The 26,115-nt window shown below is 36.7% G+C and overlaps 1 protein-coding gene across 1 annotated transcript in view; it reads left to right on the top strand.

Annotated features, from left to right (window-relative positions):
- Nucleotides 1-23,642, top strand: part of LOC120634636 — a 50,084-nt gene extending 26,442 nt beyond the window's left edge. Inside the window, exons 12-20 of the mRNA XM_039905368.1 lie at nucleotides 1,490-1,603; nucleotides 11,693-11,823; nucleotides 13,645-13,741; nucleotides 15,621-15,684; nucleotides 17,257-17,407; nucleotides 17,728-17,778; nucleotides 19,121-19,205; nucleotides 21,191-21,268; nucleotides 23,497-23,642. Of these exons, the coding sequence (XP_039761302.1) occupies nucleotides 1,490-1,603; nucleotides 11,693-11,823; nucleotides 13,645-13,741; nucleotides 15,621-15,684; nucleotides 17,257-17,407; nucleotides 17,728-17,778; nucleotides 19,121-19,205; nucleotides 21,191-21,268; nucleotides 23,497-23,529 (804 nt within the window). The 3' untranslated portion in view covers nucleotides 23,530-23,642. The remainder of the gene's footprint in view (nucleotides 1-1,489; nucleotides 1,604-11,692; nucleotides 11,824-13,644; nucleotides 13,742-15,620; nucleotides 15,685-17,256; nucleotides 17,408-17,727; nucleotides 17,779-19,120; nucleotides 19,206-21,190; nucleotides 21,269-23,496) is intronic.
- The last annotated feature ends 2,473 nt before the right edge of the window (nucleotides 23,643-26,115 follow it).

Genomic DNA, 26,115 nt, shown 5'->3' with positions numbered 1-26,115 from the left:
TTTAATACAAACTTTGAATTTTTTAAGAGACATATCAAAAAAATATCTTATGTTTGCAGAAATTAAAGGTTTCTATTTCCTGGGAAAACTGCACTCGTGACGTCATAGACAAATTAGAGCTTTTGTGATTCCTTGTTCTATAGCTCAAGATTTTTGATTTTGGTTTGATAACCAAAAACTTAGCAACTGATAAATTGAAATCACAAAATACTTGATATATGTTTAGTTCAAGCGGTACAAAATTATGTTTACATATACGTGACGTCATAATGTATTCGACCTTTCTCCTGTCATTGCAGATCGCAAGATTGTGCAATTTTATTTATTGAAAAAAAATACTACTCTCACTTCGAATATAAATAAAAATACGTTTTTCATAATACATGAATTATATATTATATTATTATTATACATTAGATAAATACAGTATTTTAGCCATTCTTTTATACTGTCAACATGCCTATTGCAATGTCCGGAGTGGTGATGACCACCAGGGCTATGATCTATAGAGCATTAGTTAAATGCCCGTAATATGGTTTTTAGCTGAGGCAAACACTTCATACATGCGTAAAAGTACTGCCTATCCTGAATGTTTTGAATAATTTTGGTTTGGTTTTACATTTGATTTCAAATTAGCTTTTATTATGTGCTTTTTTAAGGTTCTATCGCATGCCCATTTCAAATAAGTCGATTGTTTATTTACACTTTTTGTTTAAAAACAAAAATGTTTTGGCTTATAAATACTATATTTCTTGTGTGCGTGTGTGTGTCACTGAACTCCTAAACGGCTGGACCGATTTGAATAAATTTTTTGGTATGCGTTCGGGTGCGTACGTGCGGGTCATCTCCAAGCGGCCAATAGTCCGGTCGGGGGTACGGGCCTCGAGGCAACGCCTCCTTACCCGGGTCATATTCGCAGGGCAGCTAAGCTGCCCTGGTATTTGTTGTTTTAGCCCCTTTCTAGGGGCTAGGGCCCACCATCATTGACTTTGGGCCTGTTGGTTTGTCGTGTCCGTGAAATGACCCCGCGTCACTGTCAGCGAAGTCGTCGTATATCATCATTTGTGCCTCCGCGTTGTCGCGCTGGCGGGGGTGATTGGAGGAGCTCTCGAGGTAGTGGACGCCCTGTTTTAGGTCTGTCCAGCGCCGGGGCTATTCCGTGGAGGTGTTCGCACGGCCCGTAGTCTGCGTGAGCGAACATGCGGCGCGCGATTGTGCGGACGAAAACCTCCACGGTAGGCGTCCTGGTGTAGGGTGGCACCCTGGATAGTTTAGATTCACAAATCAGCCCGACAGATGGCGCTGGGGTCCGCTAGTATTGTTATAAATATATTGTGAAGCTACTGTATGGATATTTAGGAAGCTCAGTTACTGAAAGGAATTAAGAAAGCTACGAAATTCGGAGTATCTCGAGGTTCTCACTAATATCCCGTGTAAAAATTAAGATAAACGTCTGGGTCTAAAATTGAAAATTGATTACAAATTTCAGGGTAATCTACCATCAAAACAGAGAGCGGATCGGAGAGCCCTCATTGCAGAGCGAGTAGAGGCTGCGGAAACTTGTAGTGTGCAAAATACATCTTTACCTTACATACCTTCAAAGGTAAGTTTTAAGACGAAGAAAGAAGAAACACTTTCTTGCACGTAAACCCACATGAAAAGAAACATTAAGGAGTATACAGTAAACAATGTAGGCATGCAAAGGCGGCCTTATTGCTGTAAGCAATCTCTTACAGGCAATCTTTATAGAAAGGACTTACAGCAAAATTCAAAATTCAAAAAAAAAATATTCAAGTAGGCCTAATATAAGAACTTTTGAAACGTCAAGTCTGTCTGTTTGTCGTGACTCTAGCACCGGCAAGAGAACGGGATAGTGCCAAGAGTGTTTTAATATAGGTATAGGTACATAAATACCAAAAAAATATACTGTAAATACATAGATAATTTAAATAAATAAACGTAATTTTTATAATTTTTATTAGTGTTTTTACCTACACTTGGAGAAATTATTAATTTTATAAATTTAAAATGCACGCTAGATGACGCTACTGTCGCTATAAGACTGATGTGAAAGGCATATACTAATTTCGCCATCGACGGTAGGAGGGCCGTAGCTTAATTGGTGAAAGCGCTCAGGCCGCGATTGCCCGAGAGTCGCAGGTTCAAATCCTGTCAAAATTTTCATATGCATTTTAAATTTATAAAATTGATAATTCCTCCAAGTGTAGGTAAAACACTAATAAAAATTATAAAAATATAAAAAAGCAATGTGACATCTGTTGTTTCAAAAGTGTCTCATTGTAATATGGACCTTTGAAAAAGAAGATCGAAACTGCAACGTTTCCTACTAGATGACGCTACTGTCGCTATAAGACTGATGTGAAAGGCATATACTAATACGGTAGGAGGGCCGTAGCTTAATTGGTGAAAGCGCTCAGGCCGCGATTGCCCGAGGTTCAAATCCTGTCGGTGCCGAAAATTTTTATATGCATTTTAAATTTATAAAATTAATAAACGTAATAATAATAAAATAATAAATATAAAATAATTATAATATATATACATAATACATTAAAGTATTTTTACTGTAAATATCAGCATAGTTTTATAGTGATATCAGCATATCGTCTTAGGAAAGTACAGAAAACCTTTGTGGGGTTGAGTATATGCTTTTATAACATAATACCGAAGTTAATATTAGATTTACCATTACATAAGTTTAAAGAATGTATGAAAACACATTTAATACATCGAGGTTACTAATTCGTCATAATTGTATTATTGATGAATTTCTTAATAACCAGGTGCAAGGTGCCTGGAAGCAAGCCGCTCCGCTTTCATCTCACACAATTTGTTAAATTGTAAAACGATGTTGGAAAAGAGCAACTGCTGAGTTTCTTGCCGGCTTCTTCTCGGTACAATCTGCCTTCCGAACCGGTGGTAGAGTCACTACAAACAGACATACTCGACGTTTCAAATTGCTTATATTAATTAGGCTTACTTTAGTGTTGCCCAAATGCAAGAACAAGACGAGACTTAGCCAGTCTTGGTCTTGGTCTTGCGCCAATACACCTGGTCTTGGTCTTGGTTTTGGTCTTGCGCTCCCAGTCTTGGTCTTGGTCTTGGTCTTGCAGCAAGAGTCTTGCAAGTCTTGCAATTACCTATTAGTCTATTACTATTTATTAAAGTTTACTTTAAATCTTAGAAAAACGTATTAGAATTGGAACATTGTGAGCTTGAATTAACATAGCCATAGTAAAGATCAAGCAGATTAATAAATAACTGAAGATTTGATAAGAAATTCGAAAAATCAACTGACCTATATGTCGTTTTCCATGGAAGTAACTGTTTCTTAATAAACATTTATGATTTATAAGCTTACATTTCCTAAAACATGTAAAAAAACAAATTAATTACAATAACTTGACTGTATTTTAAAGAACAATACTTATCTGTCTAGAAAGAGATTGAACCCTCAACTTATAAGAAATTTAATAAAAGAGTTTTACGATTTATCATTTATTTGAATAAAAAATAAAATACAACACAAATCAACAGCTTTATCATTAGGTTATGATACTTTATATCAATTCTTTTGACCAAGAATTAATACAAAGTAACCATCTGGCTGACTCATCACTTAACCTATTTCTATGTTTTCTAATTACTAATGATGCTTTAGAAAATAACCTCTCAGCAGGTACTGAAGTTGCAGGTATTGAGAGAAAATCACGGGCCATTTTCGATAAAATCGGATACTCTGTCTCATGCGTCCTCCACCAATCTAAAATGTCTTCCGAGCTGGCAGTTCTTGGTTTTCTCAGGTACTCCTCCAACTCGTCTATCACTAAGCCTTGAAGACAAGATCCAGATGACGTCGAGGGACATTCATAGAGTTTATCAAAGTCTATTACGTCTTCATCTTCATCACATACTTTATTGTCTTTTTCTGGTAATTCCAGAGATTTGTTCAGTGAGTGTAGACTTTTATATTCTTCATAAAGTTCATTGAACTTGCGCAGACTTTCTGTTTTAAGTTGCTTCCCCCACATTGTCAGGTCAAAAGTCTGAGCCTTATGCCTTGGGTCTAAAATTAAAGAAGTACAATAAATCCAGTTGCTCTTCTTGTAATGTTTAAGCATTTTGTCTCGAGCTGCTTGGAAAGCTAGAATGAGCCTTTCATCCACTTCAGATCGATTAGGTTTCTCATCTAACTGTTTTACCATGGATTCAATTTTATCTAGCAAGAGATTAAATGATACAATGACTAGCGGTAACGTAACATATTTGTCTCCACCAAGTTTTGTACTTAAAAGTTTAAAGTTTATTAGAAATTTATGTAATTTTTCGAGTACCTGCCATTCATTAGCTGTGATTTGAAAATCATTCAATTCGGTGACAGAACTGCACAATATGTCAATGCCCGCTCTCACTTTTAAACCAAATCCAATCATATCATGTGTGGAATTCCATCTCGTTGGACAGTCAAGAATGGCATTTAGATTTGATGGCACGCCAGCTGCTTCACAAGCAGACTGAAACTTCTTCTTCACTATCTCACTTCTTTTTATTTTACTGGAAATACTGCGTAACTTTGTTACAGATGTACGCGAGTCAGCACTATTTGGTGCAGATTCTTCATCTTCCTCATCCTCAGTTTCGTCTGCATAGTCTTCGTACTGCTGATCTTGCGCGTTAGTGTCAGACTCACAGTGTAATGCTAAGGTATTTAATAAATCTTGTACACCAAGGTTTAAAATGTGAGCAAAGCACCGGAAATGTTGATTGTCTGAATCAAAGTGTGGCGGCAGCTGTTTGCCCAGTTCATACATAAATTTGGTATTTGCAGTTGCGTTGTCGACCGTGATACCTTGTATTTTATCAATTATGCCATATTCCAATAAACATTCATGGAAAATCGTTGCAATATCTTCCCCAGTATGTCGACCGCGTGATGGTATAAAATCAAGAACTACAGATCGATACTTCCATTCGTTGTCTATATAATGAATAGTTACCCCGTAGTAACTCCTACCAGCAATTGACGTCCACCCATCAATGGTAAACGACATTTTAGATGATAATGGTTGAAGTCGTTCCTTGAGATTCAATTGGAGCTCTTCAAATCGCTCTTTGACTTTCCTTCTAAGTGTAGACCTTTTAGGAAACACCATATTAGGGCAAATACGTCGAAAATATACTTGTGTAGCTTCGTCATCGAAAAATGAGAAGGGAAGATATTTTTTCACCACCCAATCAACTGTAGCTGTCGTGATGTTGTCACTGCTGTTTTCCGACTGAAACAAAACAATAAATCTTGTGTTATTATTTAAAACATACTAGGTTTGAGCGTATAAGAGGAGGAGGTTTGTTGTTGTTAAATCGAGAAAATCGTTAAATTGATATTTGTTATATTAAGGTTGCACTGTACTGTAATTTACCAAAATAAAGTACTTAGTTGTTACTGGCCGATTAAATGAAAATATGGGTGTTTATAAAAAATATTTAAGACGATAATTACATACTTAATATGTCGCACCCCTAGATGAAAACACCACTAACTCAAAAATACTTACGTAAGTTAATGGCGTTTTTGAAAGTATCGCATGAATAGCTACGCGGAGTTAAAATTCTTTTAACTGTTAAATAAATATTCTTACCTGTCCACTTCTTCCAGCGGTTACTAAAAAGCTTGTGATATCTCCACTTAATTTTGGTTTAACAGGAAGAAATATTTCTGATTCCTTTTTGTGGAAAGACATTAGATGTTTCCTTAAGCCTGAAGTGTTTCTGTTTTTCATTTTTATTTCAATCTTTTTATGTTGGCACAATTTACACAAGGCAGTTTGGGATGCATGAATTATTTCGAAAAACTCCTCAAATTTGCTTTTGGGTCTTTTGGATCTGTGACTCAAACTCTCGTTACTCGGACTAGAATAATTTGAATCTTCGTCACTCATATTAAATTGTACATGTCGGCGATACGCCAGGGTTTTCACGCTCGGTGTCCATTATAATAAAATAACTCACAAAATATCACGTAGTTTATTTTCGCACAATTGCTAGTATAGAACAGAGCCGATTTACATAAATTAAACGCTTTTATAGTTTCCTTACAATGGCTAAAACGGATATAGCAAATACAACTTCTTTTGAAACAAACAAATAAAATTAGGTACTGCAAAATAATTCTTAAAATATTCCTTAATATTTATAATAAATGTTTAATCAATTTAAATTACTTAAAATGATTAATCATTTATATAATACAGAGATTTGTTCATTTAATTGCAACAAACATTAGTCAGTCTAAAGATGGCGTTGCAGGCCAGATTTAAAATGAATTAAAGAAAGACTTATTGCATAAAATAATAAAGTTTGATACAGAATAATGATATTAATTCTATAAGATATTAATTTGAACATTTTCACAGTAAATAAAGTAGTTTAACAATAAATGGAACATCAAACATCTTTAAAACATTCAAACAGTCAAAACAGTGTCTATTAAATATCAGGCCCTAATAAGTAGCGGTTTCATGTTTACAAATAACTATTTGAATTTAAATCTGATATATTTCAGATATTTTTATAATAAAATATTCACTTTAACGATAAACTAAAACGTAAATATCAATAGTCGCCAATTATTGCCGACAGGTGGCGATTTGCGCCCATATACACGTGATACGTTTTTAGAAAACAACGAGAATTAGTAAAAACAATTATTAAGTTAGAATCGAAGCACAGCTCAATTGGAAATGACTGGAATTAAAATAATTCCTTCATTTATAGTACGTTTCCTTGCTTTTTACCGCGCCGCCTCGCCACGTGCCGGCTCTATGAAAAGGATGCCGCCGCAAATCGAACGATGCCGCGTGCGGCGTACAAACACACACTAAATATTACCTACTTGTACAGACGCGACCCGTGAATAAAATATATGTAAAGAATTAGTGCCAATCACTATTCTTTACATATAAGTGAATGTTTTGGCGTGCATCTATACTAATATTATAAAGCTGAAGAGTTCGTTTGTATGTTTGATGACAGAAGTTTTAAAATAAATAAATAAATCCTGAACGTCACTATACCTCCAAAGTTACTATTCCTCGTGGACGAAGTCGCGGGCACAGCTAGTAAATACTTACTCTCATCATCTCTCTCAGAGATATTCGAACACTTTTTTGCTATTTTTTCTTGTAAAAACTTAAGAAATATAATGACTAAATGTACAATAATAGTACCTAAGTAATTAGTTTAAAACCATATAAGTAATCAATATTATAATTACTTACTAGAATGAATTATTATGACATCTACTACCTATCCTCACCATTTTATCCTAATCATAATACTACTTGCGTGATCAGTATAATGTATTCATTTTCATTCTAAGCACTCTGAAACTTATTTATTCTTTGGAACACCTGTAGGTACTCTTAAAATTCGAAATTATTTTGCATGAATAGTGTCAAATGTTATGATTTCGGCGCGGCGGCAACGATTGTTTTAGATTTCAAAAGAAGCCGCCGGCGCGTGTATCATAACCATGTACTTCCGAAAAGCGGCAAATTTCTTTGAGAAGTAAGTACAAAACCTTTGATGCCGCATTATCAAAGTGCCGATGGTTAAAACATAACTATGCATGCACTCAGTTTGATTTTAATAGATATTTTTTTATTCGCTATGTTTATGGTATTAGTCGTAATGCGCATAGGTCCAGTTTTTGATATTCTTTGATATGTTTTATTATCAATTATGCCATATTCCAATAAACATTCATGGAAAATCGTTGCAATATCTTCCCCAGTATGTCGACCGCGTGATGGTATAAAATCAAGAACTACAGATCGATACTTCCATTCGTTGTCTATATAATGAATAGTAACCCCGTAGTAACTCCTACCAGCAATTGACGTCCACCCATCAATGGTAAACGACATTTTAGATGATAATGGTTGAAGTCGTTCCTTGAGATTCAATTGGAGCTCTTCAAATCGCTCTTTGACTTTCCTTCTAAGTGTAGACCTTTTAGGAAACACCATATTAGGGCAAATACGTCGAAAATATACTTGTGTAGCTTCGTCATCGAAAAATGAGAAGGGAAGATATTTTTTCACCACCCAATCAACTGTAGCTGTCGTGATGTTGTCACTGCTGTTTTCCGACTGAAACAAAACAATAAATCTTGTGTTATTATTTAAAACATACTAGGTTTGAGCGTATAAGAGGAGGAGGTTTGTTGTTGTTAAATCGAGAAAATCGTTAAATTGATATTTGTTATATTAAGGTTGCACTGTACTGTAATTTACCAAAATAAAGTACTTAGTTGTTACTGGCCGATTAAATGAAAATATGGGTGTTTATAAAAAATATTTAAGACGATAATTACATACTTAATATGTCGCACCCCTAGATGAAAACACCACTAACTCAAAAATACTTACGTAAGTTAATGGCGTTTTTGAAAGTATCGCATGAATAGCTACGCGGAGTTAAAATTCTTTTAACTGTTAAAAAAATATTCTTACCTGTCCACTTCTTCCAGCGGTTACTAAAAAGCTTGTGATATCTCCACTTAATTTTGGTTTAACAGGAAGAAATATTTCTGATTCCTTTTTGTGGAAAGACATTAGATGTTTCCTTAAGCCTGAAGTGTTTCTGTTTTTCATTTTTATTTCAATCTTTTTATGTTGGCACAATTTACACAAGGCAGTTTGGGATGCATGAATTATTTCGAAAAACTCCTCAAATTTGCTTTTGGGTCTTTTAGATCTGTGACTCAAACTCTCGTTACTCGGACTAGAATAATTTGAATCTTCGTCACTCATATTAAATTGTACACGTGATACGTTTTTAGAAAACAACGAGAATTAGTAAAAACAATTATTAAGTTAGAATCGAAGCACAGCTCAATTGGAAATGACTGGAATTAAAATAATTCCTTCATTTATAGTACGTTTCCTTGCTTTTTACCGCGCCGCCTCGCCACGTGCCGGCTCTATGAAAAGGATGCCGCCGCAAATCGAACGATGCCGCGTGCGGCGTACAAACACACACTAAATATTACCTACTTGTACAGACGCGACCCGTGAATAAAATATATGTAAAGAATTAGTGCCAATCACTATTCTTTACATATAAGTGAATGTTTTGGCGTGCATCTATACTAATATTATAAAGCTGAAGAGTTCGTTTGTATGTTTGATGACAGAAGTTTTAAAATAAATAAATAAATCCTGAACGTCACTATACCTCCAAAGTTACTATTCCTCGTGGACGAAGTCGCGGGCACAGCTAGTAAATACTTACTCTCATCATCTCTCTCAGAGATATTCGAACACTTTTTTGCTATTTTTTCTTGTAAAAACTTAAGAAATATAATGACTAAATGTACAATAATAGTACCTAAGTAATTAGTTTAAAACCATATAAGTAATCAATATTATAATTACTTACTAGAATGAATTATTATGACATCTACTACCTATCCTCACCATTTTATCCTAATCATAATACTACTTGCGTGATCAGTATAATGTATTCATTTTCATTCTAAGCACTCTGAAACTTATTTATTCTTTGGAACACCTGTAGGTACTCTTAAAATTCGAAATTATTTTGCATGAATAGTGTCAAATGTTATGATTTCGGCGCGGCGGCAACGATTGTTTTAGATTTCAAAAGAAGCCGCCGGCGCGTGTATCATAACCATGTACTTCCGAAAAGCGGCAAATTTCTTTGAGAAGTAAGTACAAAACCTTTGATGCCGCATTATCAAAGTGCCGATGGTTAAAACATAACTATGCATGCACTCAGTTTGATTTTAATAGATATTTTTTTATTCGCTATGTTTATGGTATTAGTCGTAATGCGCATAGGTCCAGTTTTTCATATTCTTTGATATAGTTTTTTGCGTCTCATAGAATTCCTAAGCGTACCTACCTACCTATACACCGAACTGTTACACCTAACTACTCCGTGAAATAGCGCTAAGTCCTAGCTGCAAGACGCAAGAGTCTTGCAGGCTATGTCTTGTTCTTGCTCAAGTCTTGCACGGTCAGTCTTGGTCTTGGTCTTGCTAAAAATACGCGGTCTTGTTCTTGGTCTTGGTCTTGCAAAAACGCAAGAACAAGACCAAGACTGCAAGACCAAGACTGAATTTGGGCAACACGAGCTTTCTTGAAATAAATGAAATGAAAATTTTTAAATTTTTGAACTAGGAACACAACGGTAAAATGAAAGTTATCAGAAGGGTCGATTAGAGTTTTATAGTATTAACGCTTTTTACGGAAAAACCGTTTTTTCCTCTGATAAAAAGTAACCTATGTTACACTCCATCCTTTCAACATACTCTATGCCAAAAATGAAGTGGATTGATTGCTTTGTTAGGGCGTGAAGGAAGGACAAACAAACAAACAAACACAATTTTCCATTTTTAATATTAACGGACTAGCAAAAGATTAGGATTGACGGACCAGGCCGATGAACCACCTGGTAGTAAGTGGAAAACTAACGCCTATAAACAGAGAACATTTCGCAGTGCGTGCAAGAAACACTTTCAACTGTTTGCGGCCCCGTGTCTGCAGTGGCGTGCATTCCATACATGCACAAAAGCGCATTTTTCCATTTTATGCCATGCACCGGTTTTACGCATACCCTGGTCAAAAAACCTGTGCACGCCACTGCGTGTCTGTCATGTGATGTGCCTGTAATTACACCGGCAACCATGCCCGGAAAAAACCAAAACCATGTAATGAATTAACGGCCGATTGGCGCAGTTTGCAGCGACTCTGCTTTCTGAGTCCAAGGCCGTGTTCGATACCCACTACTGGAAAATGTTTGTTTTATGAGCATGAATGTTTTTCAGTGTCTGGGTGTTTTTATGTATATTCTAAGTAATTATGTATATTATTTGTAAAAAATATTCATCAGTCATCTTAGTGCCCATAACACAAGCTAGCTGGCGATGTGTGTATTGTCGTAGTATATTTATTTATTTATTTATTAATAAAGAAAAAAAAAGATGAAAAATCCAAGAAAACTATTACCGGAACACAGCTTTGCAACAATGCTGCTTGGCGGCGAAATAAGCGTGGCTGGCGTGTACTTTCCTGGACGAGCTCTGTCACATTAATTTAAATATGTACTATTCTACGAACATCATTTTGTATTAATATTATTTTGTCTAAGAAGAGGTGTGCCCTAGAATCTTTATAATTAATTCTTTATATTTTTAAGGTAAATGGTGTTGTGATATTTTATTAAATGTTATTATATACTGCAGTTCACTGGTTGTTGTCCTTTTATCTCCCTTGGTTCTGCACCATTTGACACTTGATGTATTACATCTGCTACCTCCTCATAATCAGGTAGTGCCATTGTTTGTAGTTTAGAATATATAAGTTTATCATTTACCACCACTTCAAATGATCCTTGACGACCTTTATTACAAGTAATCGTTGCTTCGGGACTACTATTTTTTATTGTTTTAGCTAGATTTAATTTTTTTTTTATTCCACTACAAGTTAGCCCTTAGGTACAATTTCACCTGGTGGTAAGTGCGGGCTAACCTGTTAGGGAATATGGTTGTCATAATCAGTTTCTACGCGACATCGCCCCGGAAAACCAAATCGCTTATCGGCACGTCTTTGTCTGTACCTACTCATAATCTGCTATCTCTTTCCAGCAATCTCGGTCCCGCTCCACCTGCAGTAAGAAGTGTGTGATGTCTGACCCCCCCACGCACGCCCCGCCCCCTCCACCTGCGCCTGCGCTAATGATACCCCGAGCGCGGCTGCACCCCGCACATTCTGACAGGTAAGGTGTTTTTTGAATACCCCTGCGCCCCTAGCACAGACAGGAGACAAAATTATATCCCCATTATATCCCCATCCCCTGACAAGGAATATTAACATGCCCAACTGCTAAAGCACGGGAACATGGAGTAGGAGAAGTTTATTATTCATCATCATCATCATTTCAACCAATGGACGTCCTCTGCTGGACATAGGTCTTTTGTAGGGAGTTCCACAATGCATGGTCCTGGGCCGCTTGCCTCCAACGGCTCCCAGCGACTCGCCTGATGTCATCAGTCTACCTCGTTGGGGGCCGACCTAAGCTGCGTTTACCGGTGCGGGGTCCCCATTCCAGCACCTTAAGACCCCAACGTCCATCGGTTCTCCGAGCTATGTGCCCCGCCCATTGCCACTTTAGCTTCGCGACTCGCTGAGCTATGTCGGTAACTCTAGTTCTTCTACGGATCTCCTCATTTCTGATTTGATCACGTAGAGATACTCCTAACATAGCTCTCCATCGCCCGCTGCGTGACTCTGAGCCTTCTTATGAGGCCCATACTTAGCGACCATGTCTCTGATCCGTAAGTCATCACTGGCAACACGCACTGTTCGAAGACTTTAGTCTTCAGGCACTGGGGGATTTTGGACGAGAAGATGTCACGAAGTTACCCGTACGCTGCCCATCCGAGTTGGATTCGGCGGTTTACCTCTTTCTCGAAGTTTATTATTGCACATATATTATTTGGATATTATTCCCACTTGTGCGCCAGTGCTCTGGGAAAAATCTGAAGAAGATACATTTTTATCCTTTCCCCGGGGAGATAATTGTCTCCTACCCATGCTAGCTGTGCTGACTGCAATCTCACGATTTAGAAAGTCGTGATGCAGACGGAAGACGACAAAAACTGTTAGAGGTATGTCGATTACATTAAAGTCAATTGACGGCCGAGTTGCGAAGTGGGCAGCGACTCTGCTTCCTGATTCCAAGTTTGTGGGTTCGATTCCCACAACTGCAAAATGTTTGTGTGATGAACATGAATGTTTTTCAGTGTCTGGGTGTTTATCTGTATATTATAAGTATTTATGTGTATTATATTAATAAAAAAATATTCATCAGCTATCTTAGAACCCCATAACACAATCTACGCTTACTTTGAGGCTAGATGGCGATGTGTGTATTGTCGTAGTATATTTATATTTATTTATATTAAACTCATGATGATGATGATGATACCCCTTAAATGGTTTCTATGCGGCATCGTACCGTAACGCTAAATCGCTGGGCGGGTACGTCTTTGTCATTAGGCCATTAGGTCAACTAGCCACGACCTGACCAGACTAGATCAAATTAAGAAATAATAAACTCCCAATTAAAAATTATTTTATTTACACTGCATAATAAATAGACAAAAACAATAATAATTACAAACTTCTTACATCTGGCAAGCTATCGGACTTGACTTTAGGGATGACGTCACATTTTTTTTTTGTGAACAATAACATCACTTACATGGATTTAACAAAACAGATTGGCTGCTTCTGCCCCGTGCCAATGTCGCGGTAGCCTCACATAAGTCTGCGCATTTTCCGTCCGCACGTTTAGTTGTAAGTTAGGCTAAAACACCAATGTAGTTTTTAAATTAAAATAATAGTTTTGGACAGTTTTGGTTTGGTTTAACCCGGGCAGACTCAGCAGGCTGCATTATTGCCCGGCTTGCCTGATATTAGTATCTCAATTCATTTATTTATAAGTGTGAATAAAAGTTTTATGTTTTCATTTATTTTTCATTAGTTTTTTTGCATGTTTTATGTTATATTTATGTGTTTTTATTATTTGTTACAGTCGAGATAATCTCGCGAGGAAGAAGAGTGCAGAAATTTGCAGCGAAGCTAAACTCATCAGCTACTTGGAGTCAGGAGCTACCAATGTTACTGAAGAAGTAAGAAATAAAAATCGTACTAATATTTACTAAGATGCTATTTACTAAGAGTTCGCTGTGCGTCCGTCTGTCTCTTCATCTGTCACCTGTATCTCATGAACCGTGATAGTTAGTTGAAAGTCTCATAGATTGTGTGTTAATATAACCGCAAATACTAAACAACAAAATAAAGTAAATATGTACATGATTTTTTTTTTACATATAATGCTACGGAACCCTTCGTGCGCGAGTCCGACTCGCATTTGGCCGGTTTTTTAATGTTATAAGAATCTCGTATCACGTTGTATGTGGTTGCACTTTTTAAAAGTGTTTTCAGAGTGAGCCTAGTTGAAACAGATATATTTTTCGACGACCTCTCTGGCGCAACGGTGAGCGCTGTGAATTTAAGTAGGTGGTCCCGGGTTCGATTCCCGGCAGGAGTAATTTGGGAATTTATAATGTTTGTTTTCTCTGGTCTGGTCTGGTTGGTGGCTTAGGCCGTCGCTAGTTACCACCCTACCGATACCCTACGATAGTTAGTTTTCCGGTGCGATGTCGCGTATTTCGATTTTAGGATGGCCACTTGCCGATAACCACCTTACGGCGTCACCGGGGGAGTGGGGCGAGCGCAAAAGCTCGCCATGAGAAGAGTTTGACGACCTTGGGGGGGGGGGGGGGGGGGGGGGAATGGTCACGTAGAAACCGATTAGGGGTATGACTACCATACTCCATAGGTTAGCCCACTGCCACCTTAGACTGCATCATAACTTGCCAGGTGAGATTGCAGTCACGGGCTAACTTGTAGTGTAATAAAAAAAAAGTTTTTTTTTGGACCTGAAACGGATTTAGCGATTTTTTTTTGGAAATTTATTACATATGAGAATAGGTCATATAGTATACTTAATACCGCTTGTGGTTAGGGTGACCCTATCCAGATTTTTGGGCATTTTGTTTTTGTTTTTTTTGTCATCAAACAATACCTATATTCCCTGACCCCAACCTAAACTGGACCCGGTAGGCGCTGTTGTTCGTATGTTACCAAATTGAATTAAAACATCCTATTATACATCGTTACCTGGTACAAGGCGCCAACTGAAACTCAGCGCTGTATGCTCCCACTGGCGCATGCAACTGGCAATAATGTTCTGTAGTTAACGTACCTAGACTTAATTCTCTGTTAGCAAATATTACAAACCTGGGTGGTTTTCTGATGCTAGCGATAAGTATTTTTTTGTAAACTTTATGTAAATAAATAAAATAAAATAAAATAAAATAAATAAATAATGCAGCATAATGCTGAGCTGGCACCTTTTTCTATGTTAGGCCACACATAATATATGTGGTTTTGTTAATATTGTAATGTGTGGCGCAATGTATAAAATAGAATTTATTTTCTTTCTTTCTTCTTTCTTTCTTTCTTTCTATTTAATGTTTAACGCCTTGTTTGAAGGGGCCAGGCAGGCCCTGAATATTCTTGCCCGTTACCCTCTTAGCCATCAGCTGAGATTGCAGCATACTTTTAGTAGGATAAACAATATAATATGATATAGGATAGAAGCATTCGTGACTTTGCGGAAATCCATAATATATTTCGGAAATTAAGCTTAATTTGCTATACTCCGCAAACAGCAGGATAATTTCTTCAATGAGATGATTACTTAACTATCATTCATTGTAAAGTCAACATCTCCTGAGGATTCGGAGCGAAACGTGCGTAAAGGGTAAATTGCCGAGGATCTGTTTGGTGTGGAGTATACGGGTTGAAGAAATTATAAATTACACCATACAGATTCTCCTGCTGTTCGCGGAGTATAGCAAATTAAGCTTAATTTTCATAATAAAATAGGAGTTTTTTAAATGTTTTTTTAATAAACTTTCTAATGACATTTTTTTATTTTAGATGCGAAGAAAGCATAGTATCGAGTCTTCATACAGCGTCAACAAAGAGAGACTCAACAAGCAAGGTATGTTATTTTTTCTCTCCCTCACTCATCTAAATTGGTAGTGCTGTCTCTTTCAAAATATTTATTTATTATTTATTTTACATCTTGTTAGTACGGCAGGGCCACTTACACTAACTAGATAGAACTACATAATTTATGGCACATATAAGACAAATGAATGAAAGATGACATTAAACTTTATAAAAGATATGATATTAACATATGCCCAATATAAGGAAAGGATTGTGCCGTATAATGAGGGGGGGTTTAGAATACAGTGGCTACCATCCCTCCTCTTCTTTTTAGTGGTGACTAAGCAGTGGCGTGCACAGGTTCCTCGACCAGGGTATGCATAAAGCAGGAACGGGACATAAAATCCAAAATTTCCAATCCAAATAATTTGGGTAGGTTGCTTCGTAGAAACCGATTGGTGGTATTTGTAGATTTTTAGAAAAGTGCAGAAAACCTTTCTGGGGCTGAGTATATGCTTTTATAACATGATACCGAAGTATATATTAGATTTACTATTATATAAGTTTAAAGAATGTATGGAAACACATTTAATATACCGGTTACTATACTATTGATGAATTTCTTAATGACAAGGTTGCTTGGAAGCAAGCCGCTCCGCTTTCATCTCACACAAGATAGATCAACTGAGTTTCTTGCCAGCTTCTTCTCGGCAGAATCTGCCTTCCGAACCGGTGGTTGAGTCACTACAAACAGACATACTTGACGTTTTAAAAGTGTTTAAATTACCTCTACTTGACCTCTAAAACCTCTAAATAAATGAATTTAGATTTTGTTTATTACTACTTTGCTTCATCTCGTGCCACAAGGTAAGATAGTCAATACCCTATACTGTTATAGGGTATTGACTATCTGTCCTTGACAATCTGTCAAGTCCAGTCTTCAAGTCCATTTGCCCGTAATCACCACACTGTGCAGACGGATTGGTGGTAGTAAATGGCAATACCTAACTGGTAGAACAGGTTTTTTTTTTCTGGAAACGGCTCTAGCGTTTTTTTTTGTAAACTTAGTAGGTACGAGTTTAGGTTCTATAGTATATTTCCTACCGCTAGTGATTAGGATTACCCTGCCCAGATTTATTAACAATTTTTTGGGCATTTTTTTTTTTTTTGTCATAAAAAAAACCTATAAGCCCTTACCCCAACCTAAACGAGACCCGGTAAGCGAGGTTGGTTTTATTAGTACAGGATTTCTACTGAGTAGGTAGCCTCTCTATACTGTCACGGCGATATCTAGATGATGTCGGTTTTACCTTTGGATCAAAGGCGACTACTACTGTAGGTATCTAAAGATTTCAAAACTAAGATTTTCGTTGTTAATATACTTTTCTAAAATATAGTTCAACGGGTACACACCACGATAATATTTTGGATTTGTCGATATTTCGACCCAGTTGCATGGAACGTAATCACGACGGGACTGCGTAGGTGCGAGATGTCAAGTTGGATGTCACGGGCAGAATCTGACTGCCCGCTTTCGTGTTCTTTTTCGAACAGTTCGTGTGATGTGATGAACTATATCTAAGATACTACTGTATCTATTTTTACACTGCTGACATTTCAGGGGCTCTGGTATCGGCTGGTTTCAAAGTTTCGACAACGGTGCGTCCAGACGAGATCTCTATAAAGGAAGACAGGGACGACGCTTCGTCGGTGAACAAGACTGATCTAGAGACGGAGATGGCACGCTTCGACACGCTTCGAAAATATAATAGGTAGATATCTATAGTCCATTTTCAGGGTTCTATATAGGTTCCGCACCCAAAGGGTAAACGGGACTCTATTACCGTGTGTGTATTATAGTCAAAGTCTGTATGTCTGTCTAAATGTCTGTCAAGTAAAAGAAGAGAAGAGAAGAGAAGAGAAGAGAAGAGAAGAGAAGATGAAATGAGATGAGATAAGAGGAGATAAGAGGAGAGAAGTGGAGAGAAGAGAAGAGAACGTTAACGTATTATTTGTTTAATCTATTTGGCATCTCTTTATAAAATAGCTATACACATATAAACTTTTTTTAATATGTTTCTATTTTTTACAGTCAAGAAGACATGTCTGAATGGACAGATGCCGAGCGCCGCATTGGTGAACTGTAAGTATTTCTACGGCCGATAACACAAACATTATTATAAAACAAATATATTTATAATATACTGCGCTACTTTACACATTGTAAAATTAGCATTAGGCACAGAATTAAGAACACAGAAACCGTGTAAACGACTTATATTAAAGCATTAAAAACCACTCCACTTTAGAAGCATCTCGAACAAGCGCTAGGCGATTAGTCATTTCGTTCATTTATCATAAAGGCGCATAGAGTTATTTGGCCCACTTGTTGGGAACTTATGATTTTTTAATTTTCTCTGGCTTGGTCATCCCGGGCAATTCTAACTTTTCGGAATTATGTACGTTTACAATTCAAGCAATCAAAATATCACTTGCTTTAACTGCGAAAGAAAACATCATACCTGAGTATTCCCAATAACGTTCTCAAAGACGTGTGATTCTTTGCATCACAGTGGAACGACCCACAATTAGCCAACGCGTTGGACATTGGACTACGGTATATAAACCTTTCTCATTCTGATAAAAGACACGTAACCTAAAGTAAGCTGGTAATAAGTTAATAATAATCAAAATAATCTTTATTTACAGACAATTATAAAATTAAAATTAAATAGTTAAAAATTGCATTCTGTAAAGAATTACCTAACATTTGTCAATATGTTATTTGGCATATCTTCCATTTACAGAGCAATGAGAGAACACATGCATGCCCACCCAGCTCTGTATAAATTTATGGTTATTCTATTCAGAATACAGTCGTAGCCTCCGCGCATTCTGCTCAACTGATGCTGCCCTTTTTTAGAGATGCACTACAGAAACGCGGCAACCCCAGCAACACTCTGAAACCATTCGACGGCCGACTGGCGCAGTGGGCAGCGACCCTGCTTTCTGAGTCCATGGCCGTGGGTTCGATTCCCACAACTGGAACATGTTTGTGTGATGAACATGAATGTTTTTCAGTGTCTGGGTGTTTATCTGTATATTATAAGTATTTATGTATATTATGGTGAGTGCCCAAGGTGCTGGAATGGCAGCCCCGTACTGGTAAGCGCAGCGTTGGTCGACCCCCAACGAGGTGGACAGACGACATTAAGCGCGTCGCAGGTAGCCGTTGGATCCAAGCGGCTCAGAATCGTGGAACTTGGAACTCCCTACAAAAGACCTATGTCCAGCAGTGGACGTCTATCGGTTGATGTGATGATGATGATGTATATTATTCATAAAAATATCAGTCATCTTAGCACCCATAACACAAGCTACGCTTACTTTGGGACTAGATGGCGATGTGTGTATTGTCGTAGTATATTTATTTATTTATTTATTTATTAAAAAAGAATTATGTTAATGTTTTTTGTACTTTACAGAACGCTGTCAGAAGCACGGTCTGTGGGCGGGACTCTACCGGCCAGTACTGGTAGAGCAGCTTCGTCCACGCGTTTAACCCACCAGGTGATATAGCAGTTAAAACACTATTAATGCCCGCTCTCAATTAACCTAGGAGCCGCCTAAATCGAATACCTAATAATTTAGGCTACGTCAATAGAAAAAAAAGTTTCACCTACTCTTAGGTAATAACTATTGGTGAAAAGTTGATTTATGGTTAGGAATCTTCTTAGATTAGGTGTTACTTATTAAGGAATTGCCATGTTTTTTGTTAGTGAAAACGGGCATAAAAGTAACCTAATGGGTACGTACATAACATTTTTTTTTTCATATTTATTCCTATATAAATATATAGATGAACTTTTTCTTATATAAGAAAGCACAAAGTAGCTTAATAGATATGCTTTTCTTTTATTCTCTTTCAATATAAAAAAGGATTTTTTTTTGTATAATATGTACGCTTGTACGATTCTTATTGTTTTCAATGGAAATAAAAAATTGAACAGCATTTTCTTAAACTTATATATTCGGTAGTATTCGGTAAGTAGTTACAATAGGTGTTCTAACAAGTCAGTTATAGCAAAAATAAAATGACTGCCGAACACGACACTAAACTGAATGAATGTTTTCAGTGTCTGGGTGTTTATCTGTGTTTTATAAGTATTTATGTATATTATTCATAAAAATATTCATCAGTCATCTTAGTACCCATAACACAAGCTACGCTTACTTTGGGACTAGATGGCGGGATGGATTATTTATCTCACAATTTGAGGTAAGCGCAGGATCTATTTTTTTATTTTCACTTATTATGTAAGTTACAGATACAAACAAATAAGCTTGTCAATATATAAGTACAACTGCGGATAAGCTGTCTTCGTGAAACAGAATAATTATGAAAGCAGTCAATAAATCTTTGTAAAATAACACTCTAATTCAAATTCAAATTCAAAATTTCTTTATTGAAACGTTAATTCACTTATGAAGCGTTCATACATATATGTTTACATAATTGTAAAGCTACGAGGGTTCCAAACGCGACCCGGTCTAAGACAAACTTAGCCGGGATTTTTTTTTTGTATCACCATCTCACAGCAAGTTAATATTAAGCTATGAAGTTAGAGCAATTCAAACCCAAGCTTTTTTATCGTTTAAGTAATCCTTAACATTATAATAGAATTTTTCTATAAGCTTACGATTTATTTATAAACTTTGACCTTATTGAGAGACATCTCAAAGATTTCATTCGGTAATTTGTTATAAAATTATATACGATTGCTCTAGAATGAAGTAACAATTTTATGTAGCCTAGTAAACTGCACAACAAGTTTACCTTTGCTTCTTATATTCGTATTGTTACAGTCCATTTTCTTTTTAAATTTTGTTATATTTTTATGGACATAAATCAATTTCCAAATATGTTCGGTACATATTGCTCCGTCTTAATTTTAAATTATTTAAATTTGTCCCTTAATGACTCTCTTGGGCCGATTTTATATATTGCACGAACAGCCCTCTTCTGCAAGATACTTCTGCAGGACGAAAATAGATTCTATGTTAGCAGCATAATAAAACTCATTATTGCCTTACCTTGTCATAAATAAGCTGGTCGATACAACTACTGCGGCTTAACTGTAGCCTTAGTACAAGATTTGCTTGCTGGCAATATACTAGTCGTTTTCGAGTATTTAACTCTGTATCGTCAAAGTAAAATGGACCTAATGTCCCTCGCTTTACAGTCGCAAATCCTGTACTTCTGATTTTTGTTTTACAAAAGTTTTGTCGCGAGCTAAAGAAGGGTACGCAGAATTGTGCTTTAATTCTATGAAAAAAAGATCCATTTTACTCCTGTGTTCAATTTTTTCCCAACTAAACGACTCCTCGATTGCGAGCAGGCAAATCTTGTACTAACGCTTCTGTCTTCGTGAGATAGAATAACTACGAAAGCTGTTAATAATAAAACTGTTAATTAATTAGTAGATAATAGCACCAATTATTCCCTGATCTTGTGACTTTCTTGTTAATACTATATGCGTTTTAATTGGATGTAGGAGGCACACACAATGGCTGAACGCGACCTGGGCTCCACCTTCCTCCTGCCCCACGTGCACCTCTATAAACCTGACCTTGTGGGTATACGCACATTTCTACACTAACAATAAACAAGCATGAAACACCCAGCACGGTACTGCTTCACTAACAAAAGATTTTGGAACACAGAGTCTAGTGCGAGATCCTACGTTTATCTACTCGATCGCGTGAAAATTAACTATCGCCATATTTAGCGCCATCTAGTACGGTGGTGACTGGTGGTACAGTACCTTTTGCCAGTAGACTACTGGATGGCGATACCATACAAATCTTCGTTAATTTTCCTGCGATTGAATAGGTAAACGTAGGTGAAAACTTTAACACTTGGCTCTCAGGCACCAACTGTTCAATTCAGTATATTATCTAACTAGTCGCCAGTGTAGATACAAATAGTTTGACAACCGTTGGTTGTTTTGTTGGTTGTTAACTAGCAGTTGCTCGTCTTCTTACAATCATATTCATTAGCCTGCTTTATTAAATAATCTTAAACTGATAAAATCTTGCCTATAAGAACACATAGCTATTGTTACTAATAAAAAAATCCAGACCATTACAAGGTTACAAGGATATATATCCAGTCTAATTCATTATACGAGTACATCCCCACATGTCTTTACTATGCTATAAAACTGGGATGACTGTGGTATATTTTCCTTTGTTAAGGAAATTAGAATCTTTCAGATTGCCAATGATCTAACCGTTAGGTAGCACATAACGAAATACAATTCCAAGTAGATGTAACGCTATCTCTTTCACATAATATACGAGCGAAAGAGATAGTAAACAAAGAATAGAAGCAGGCGTTACTTTGCGGAAATCCATAATATATTATGAAAATCTAGCTTAATTTGCTATACTCCGCGAACAGCAAGATAATCTGTATGTGGTAATTTATAATTTCTTCTTCTTCATAATTACACTATACAGATTCTCCTGCTGTTCGCGGAGTACGGCAAATCAAGCTTAATTTTCATAGATAGTAAGACATCGGTCACCTTTTATAAATCTATTCTTTAATGGAGCTGGTTATATAAGCGTAGATAGTTGATGTGGCCATTTTCCATCTGCTGTGATATTAAAGTTCTGTATAAAAACAGTCTCATGATGAATGTCATGATGATTATTTATATAAAGACGTAAGAAATACGGATGAAATAAGTATCCATAGAATCTATTTACGGAGGTAAAGTATAGTTTAATTAATTTTTATGTTTCTGCACTATATCCCGTTTTCCACTCCTTGATTCTTCCACTAAGGTTTGTCCGAAGAAGATTGCTTGCTATAAGACAGCTTACCTTTATAATAGATTAAATAAGTTACCTGGTTTTTTCATTTGATTTTAATTTTGCATGTAATGTATCTGATGTTATTCAGTAAAACTATGACAGTGGTTTACTCAAAAAGTGGGGGTTGATAGATTGAGAATTGGGTGGTAGTGGGATCCCTCAGTGCCTGAAGACGAAAGTCTTCGAGCAGTGCGTGTTGCCAGTAATGACCTATGGCTCTGAGACATGGTCGTTAACTGTGGGCCTCATAAGAAGGCTCAGAGTCACTCAGCGGGCGATGGAGAGAGCTATTCTCGGAGAATCTCTACGCGATCGAATCAGAAATGTGGAGATTCGTAGAAGAACCAGAGTTACCGATATAGCTCAACGAGTCGCGAAGCTGAAGTGGCAATGGGCCGGGCACATAGTTCGGAGAAATGATGGACGTTGGGGTCCCAAGGTGCTGGAATGGCAGCCCCGAACTGGTAAGCGCAGCGTTGTTCGACCCCCAACGAGGTGGACAGACGACATTAAGCGCGACGCAGGTAGCCGCTGGATCCAAGCGGCACAGAACCATAGAATTTGGAACCTACAAAAGACCTATGTCCAGCAGTGGACGTCTATCGGTTGATATACTATATATATATGATGATGATGATGAATTACAGTGGAAAGGAAGCGGTGATAGCCTAGTGGGAAGACTGGGTCTTTCGAGGGTGAACCAAGTATGATCCCTGGCACGCACCACTAACTTTTCGGAGTTATGTACGTTTTAAGCAATTAAATATCACTTGCTTTAACTTTAATCGAAAACATCGTGGGATAATCTGCATGCCTGGGAGTTCTCGTGCGCAACGTGGTAAACTACGGCCTAAACCCTACTAAGTAGTACGATTACTGCTAGGAGACCCGACCCCTGTAGTTGGCTTATAGTTACTTGATAAAGTTGATGATGAAGTTTACTATGAAAGTGGAATTCTATATTATTATTTCTTTTCAGACTAGCGACGTATCGGAGTTCGATTCACTGTGAAGACTGTTTTATAATAATAATAAAAAAAAAGATAAAATGTCACTATTCAAAGAGGCTATTATATTTACCTGGTATATCTCCAGTTCGATTTGAATATGTATTTAAAAGTTATGTTACCAAATTATTATTACAGTGACATTTTAGTCTTTGTTTAGTTAATTTTTAGATTTAAAAGTAATAAAATACAGACACAATTTTGCAAAAAAAAAATGATAGAGTTGTACCCAAGTACTCCTTATTCCTGACGACTTAATCAATGAAATACAGTAAACTAACTCTATCACGACTACGTTTTTTCCCGGGATAAAAGTCTGTCTCACGCTCTCGGGAACTTTAAATATCTCTATGTTAAAATCAACGATCCGTTACTCCGTTGCGTGAAAGCCATTAACTGAGTCTAACTAATTTTTAAATCTTCGCTTAGGCAACCATACCAAGTTATAAGTAGTAAAGTTAGCATAGTTTGAAGGAGATATTATATTTGGTTTATTTTAGTCGTGATAAAAATAAAAAAATCTTGAAAACATTATCAATAGAAACGAATTGTGATAAAACATGAAACTTGAGAACAAACAATAGTCAAATTCTAAACTATCTAAATAAGCATACGATTTGAAAATAATAACGAAGTCTATTAAACCATTTCTTAACAATCTCAATGCCGTTTATTTTTATAACCATCCATTCTAAAAAAAAATATGATAATACAAACACACAATACCACAGCTTGTGACAAGAATCATAGACAAGTTAGCTTATATGAGTTGCCTAATGAAGTTCAATCGGTGAAAAGTAAATACATGTACGCCTAGGAATCTTTGACTAGCAGTAGCGTGCATAGAGGGTATGCAGCTGATATAGAATTGAATAAAATCTCCAATATGAGTTATAAATACTTGAGGGTCGGATTGTTATAAGTCAAAGTCAAAGTCAAAGTCAAATATTTCTTTATTCAAATAGGCACATAGATGGCACTTTTGATTCGTTATTATATACAAAATGTGTACATAGCAGTGAGTAGTGAAGGCGATAACTACAATCGTAAACTTAAAACTAAAGCTACGAGGGTTCCAATCGCGCCCTGGTCTAAGAAAAAGCCCACAACAAACTTAGCCGGGTGTTCTTTTTGTTATCACCATCTCACATTGTCATTAGAAAATATTTAAGAAGCAACCTGGTTAGAGCAATTGTTTATTGTTAATTGTTTATAACTCTTACAATGCCTATCCTTAAGTTTTTTTTAGCTTGTACTGGAGATTTTCTTCATTTTATATCCTCTGCATACCCTGTGCATACCCTCTATTCACGCCATTGTTGACTAGGCATTGCATTGTTCTTCGTTAGTGGAAACGAGAAACGAGGAAGAAATATCGTATATTTCTTCCCTCTCACCCTCCAAATGTCGATTACCACTATCAGTGGCGTGCACTTGGTTTCTTACCAGGGTATGCATACAGCAGGAAAATTGCATGAAACGGCAAAAATCCTCCTGCTATACGAGATATATATCAATTTTAGGGTAAGCAGTGCTTTTGTGCATGTATGAAGTGCACGCCACTGACCACTATCCAATTTGGTAAAGCAGGCAACTGTTCAAACGGGCTATGATCGTTGTTCCATCTTACCCTTCAAATTATTAAATCAGGAGCCTGTTATACTTAATAGTTATATTTACTGAGAACTTTAGCAACTAAAGAACTGGGAATTCGTACCCTACCCCTTTGTGAAATCTGAGGCTTGAACATGATTATCACCAAAATGGAGTTTTTTTACTGTTATATCCAGAATATCTTCCCCAATACAAAATATAAATGCCATAATATGTATAAGCATAAAGTAGGATTTAAGTTCGCAATGAAAATAATTTGAATGAGAAATCCAATATTTAGTGTTACAGCACGGACAGATACGCAATGCGCCACGCCCCCTCACCCGACGCCACGAGTGTTGACTCAAATCAAATCTTAGTTTTGTCTGGCGTGTATAAATCCGCACTTCATAACTTTAAAATGACTTAATAAATCAATATCGTAAGTAAGCATACGAAATATTACTTAGTAGGTACTATATTACTAGATTTTATTTGACTTAACAGCCGTGGCGTCACTAGAGGCACAAGTGGTGTGATGCAAGTGTGATCCCGGCTTTGTTTTTGTTTGTCACTTAGGGCTTCTGCACGCGCCGACGTTTTGACGCTCCAAAGCCACATTAGCTTCATAGAACCAAATGATTGTATGGTGATCGGTATTAGGTACACAATTTGTTACATAAATATTTTGTAAACATACGAAAATAAGAAAGTGGTTAAATCGACGACCAAGATTTATGTACATACATAAATCCAGGTAGCCTGTTAGCGTATTAATAAATATTTACACGTGTGCAAATAAAAAGAGTGTTAATCGTTCGCATACATTACCGATTTACACCTCACTTGCTTCAAATCAATATCAAAGTTACAGTTTTTGATGCACCAGGACGATATCTCCATCATCATCTAGCAATGAACGCTCCCGTCTAGCAATTTTGTCGTGCATCGATTTAGCGTAAAAAAATCGGCATAAGCAAAGGCCCTTAGCGTTATTT

This window comes from Pararge aegeria, chromosome 24, assembly GCF_905163445.1.
Source record: "Pararge aegeria chromosome 24, ilParAegt1.1, whole genome shotgun sequence".
NCBI classification, from domain to species: domain Eukaryota; kingdom Metazoa; phylum Arthropoda; class Insecta; order Lepidoptera; family Nymphalidae; genus Pararge; species Pararge aegeria.
Note: the sequence above shows the minus strand (reverse complement) of the source record. Positions and strands in the feature narration are given on the sequence as shown.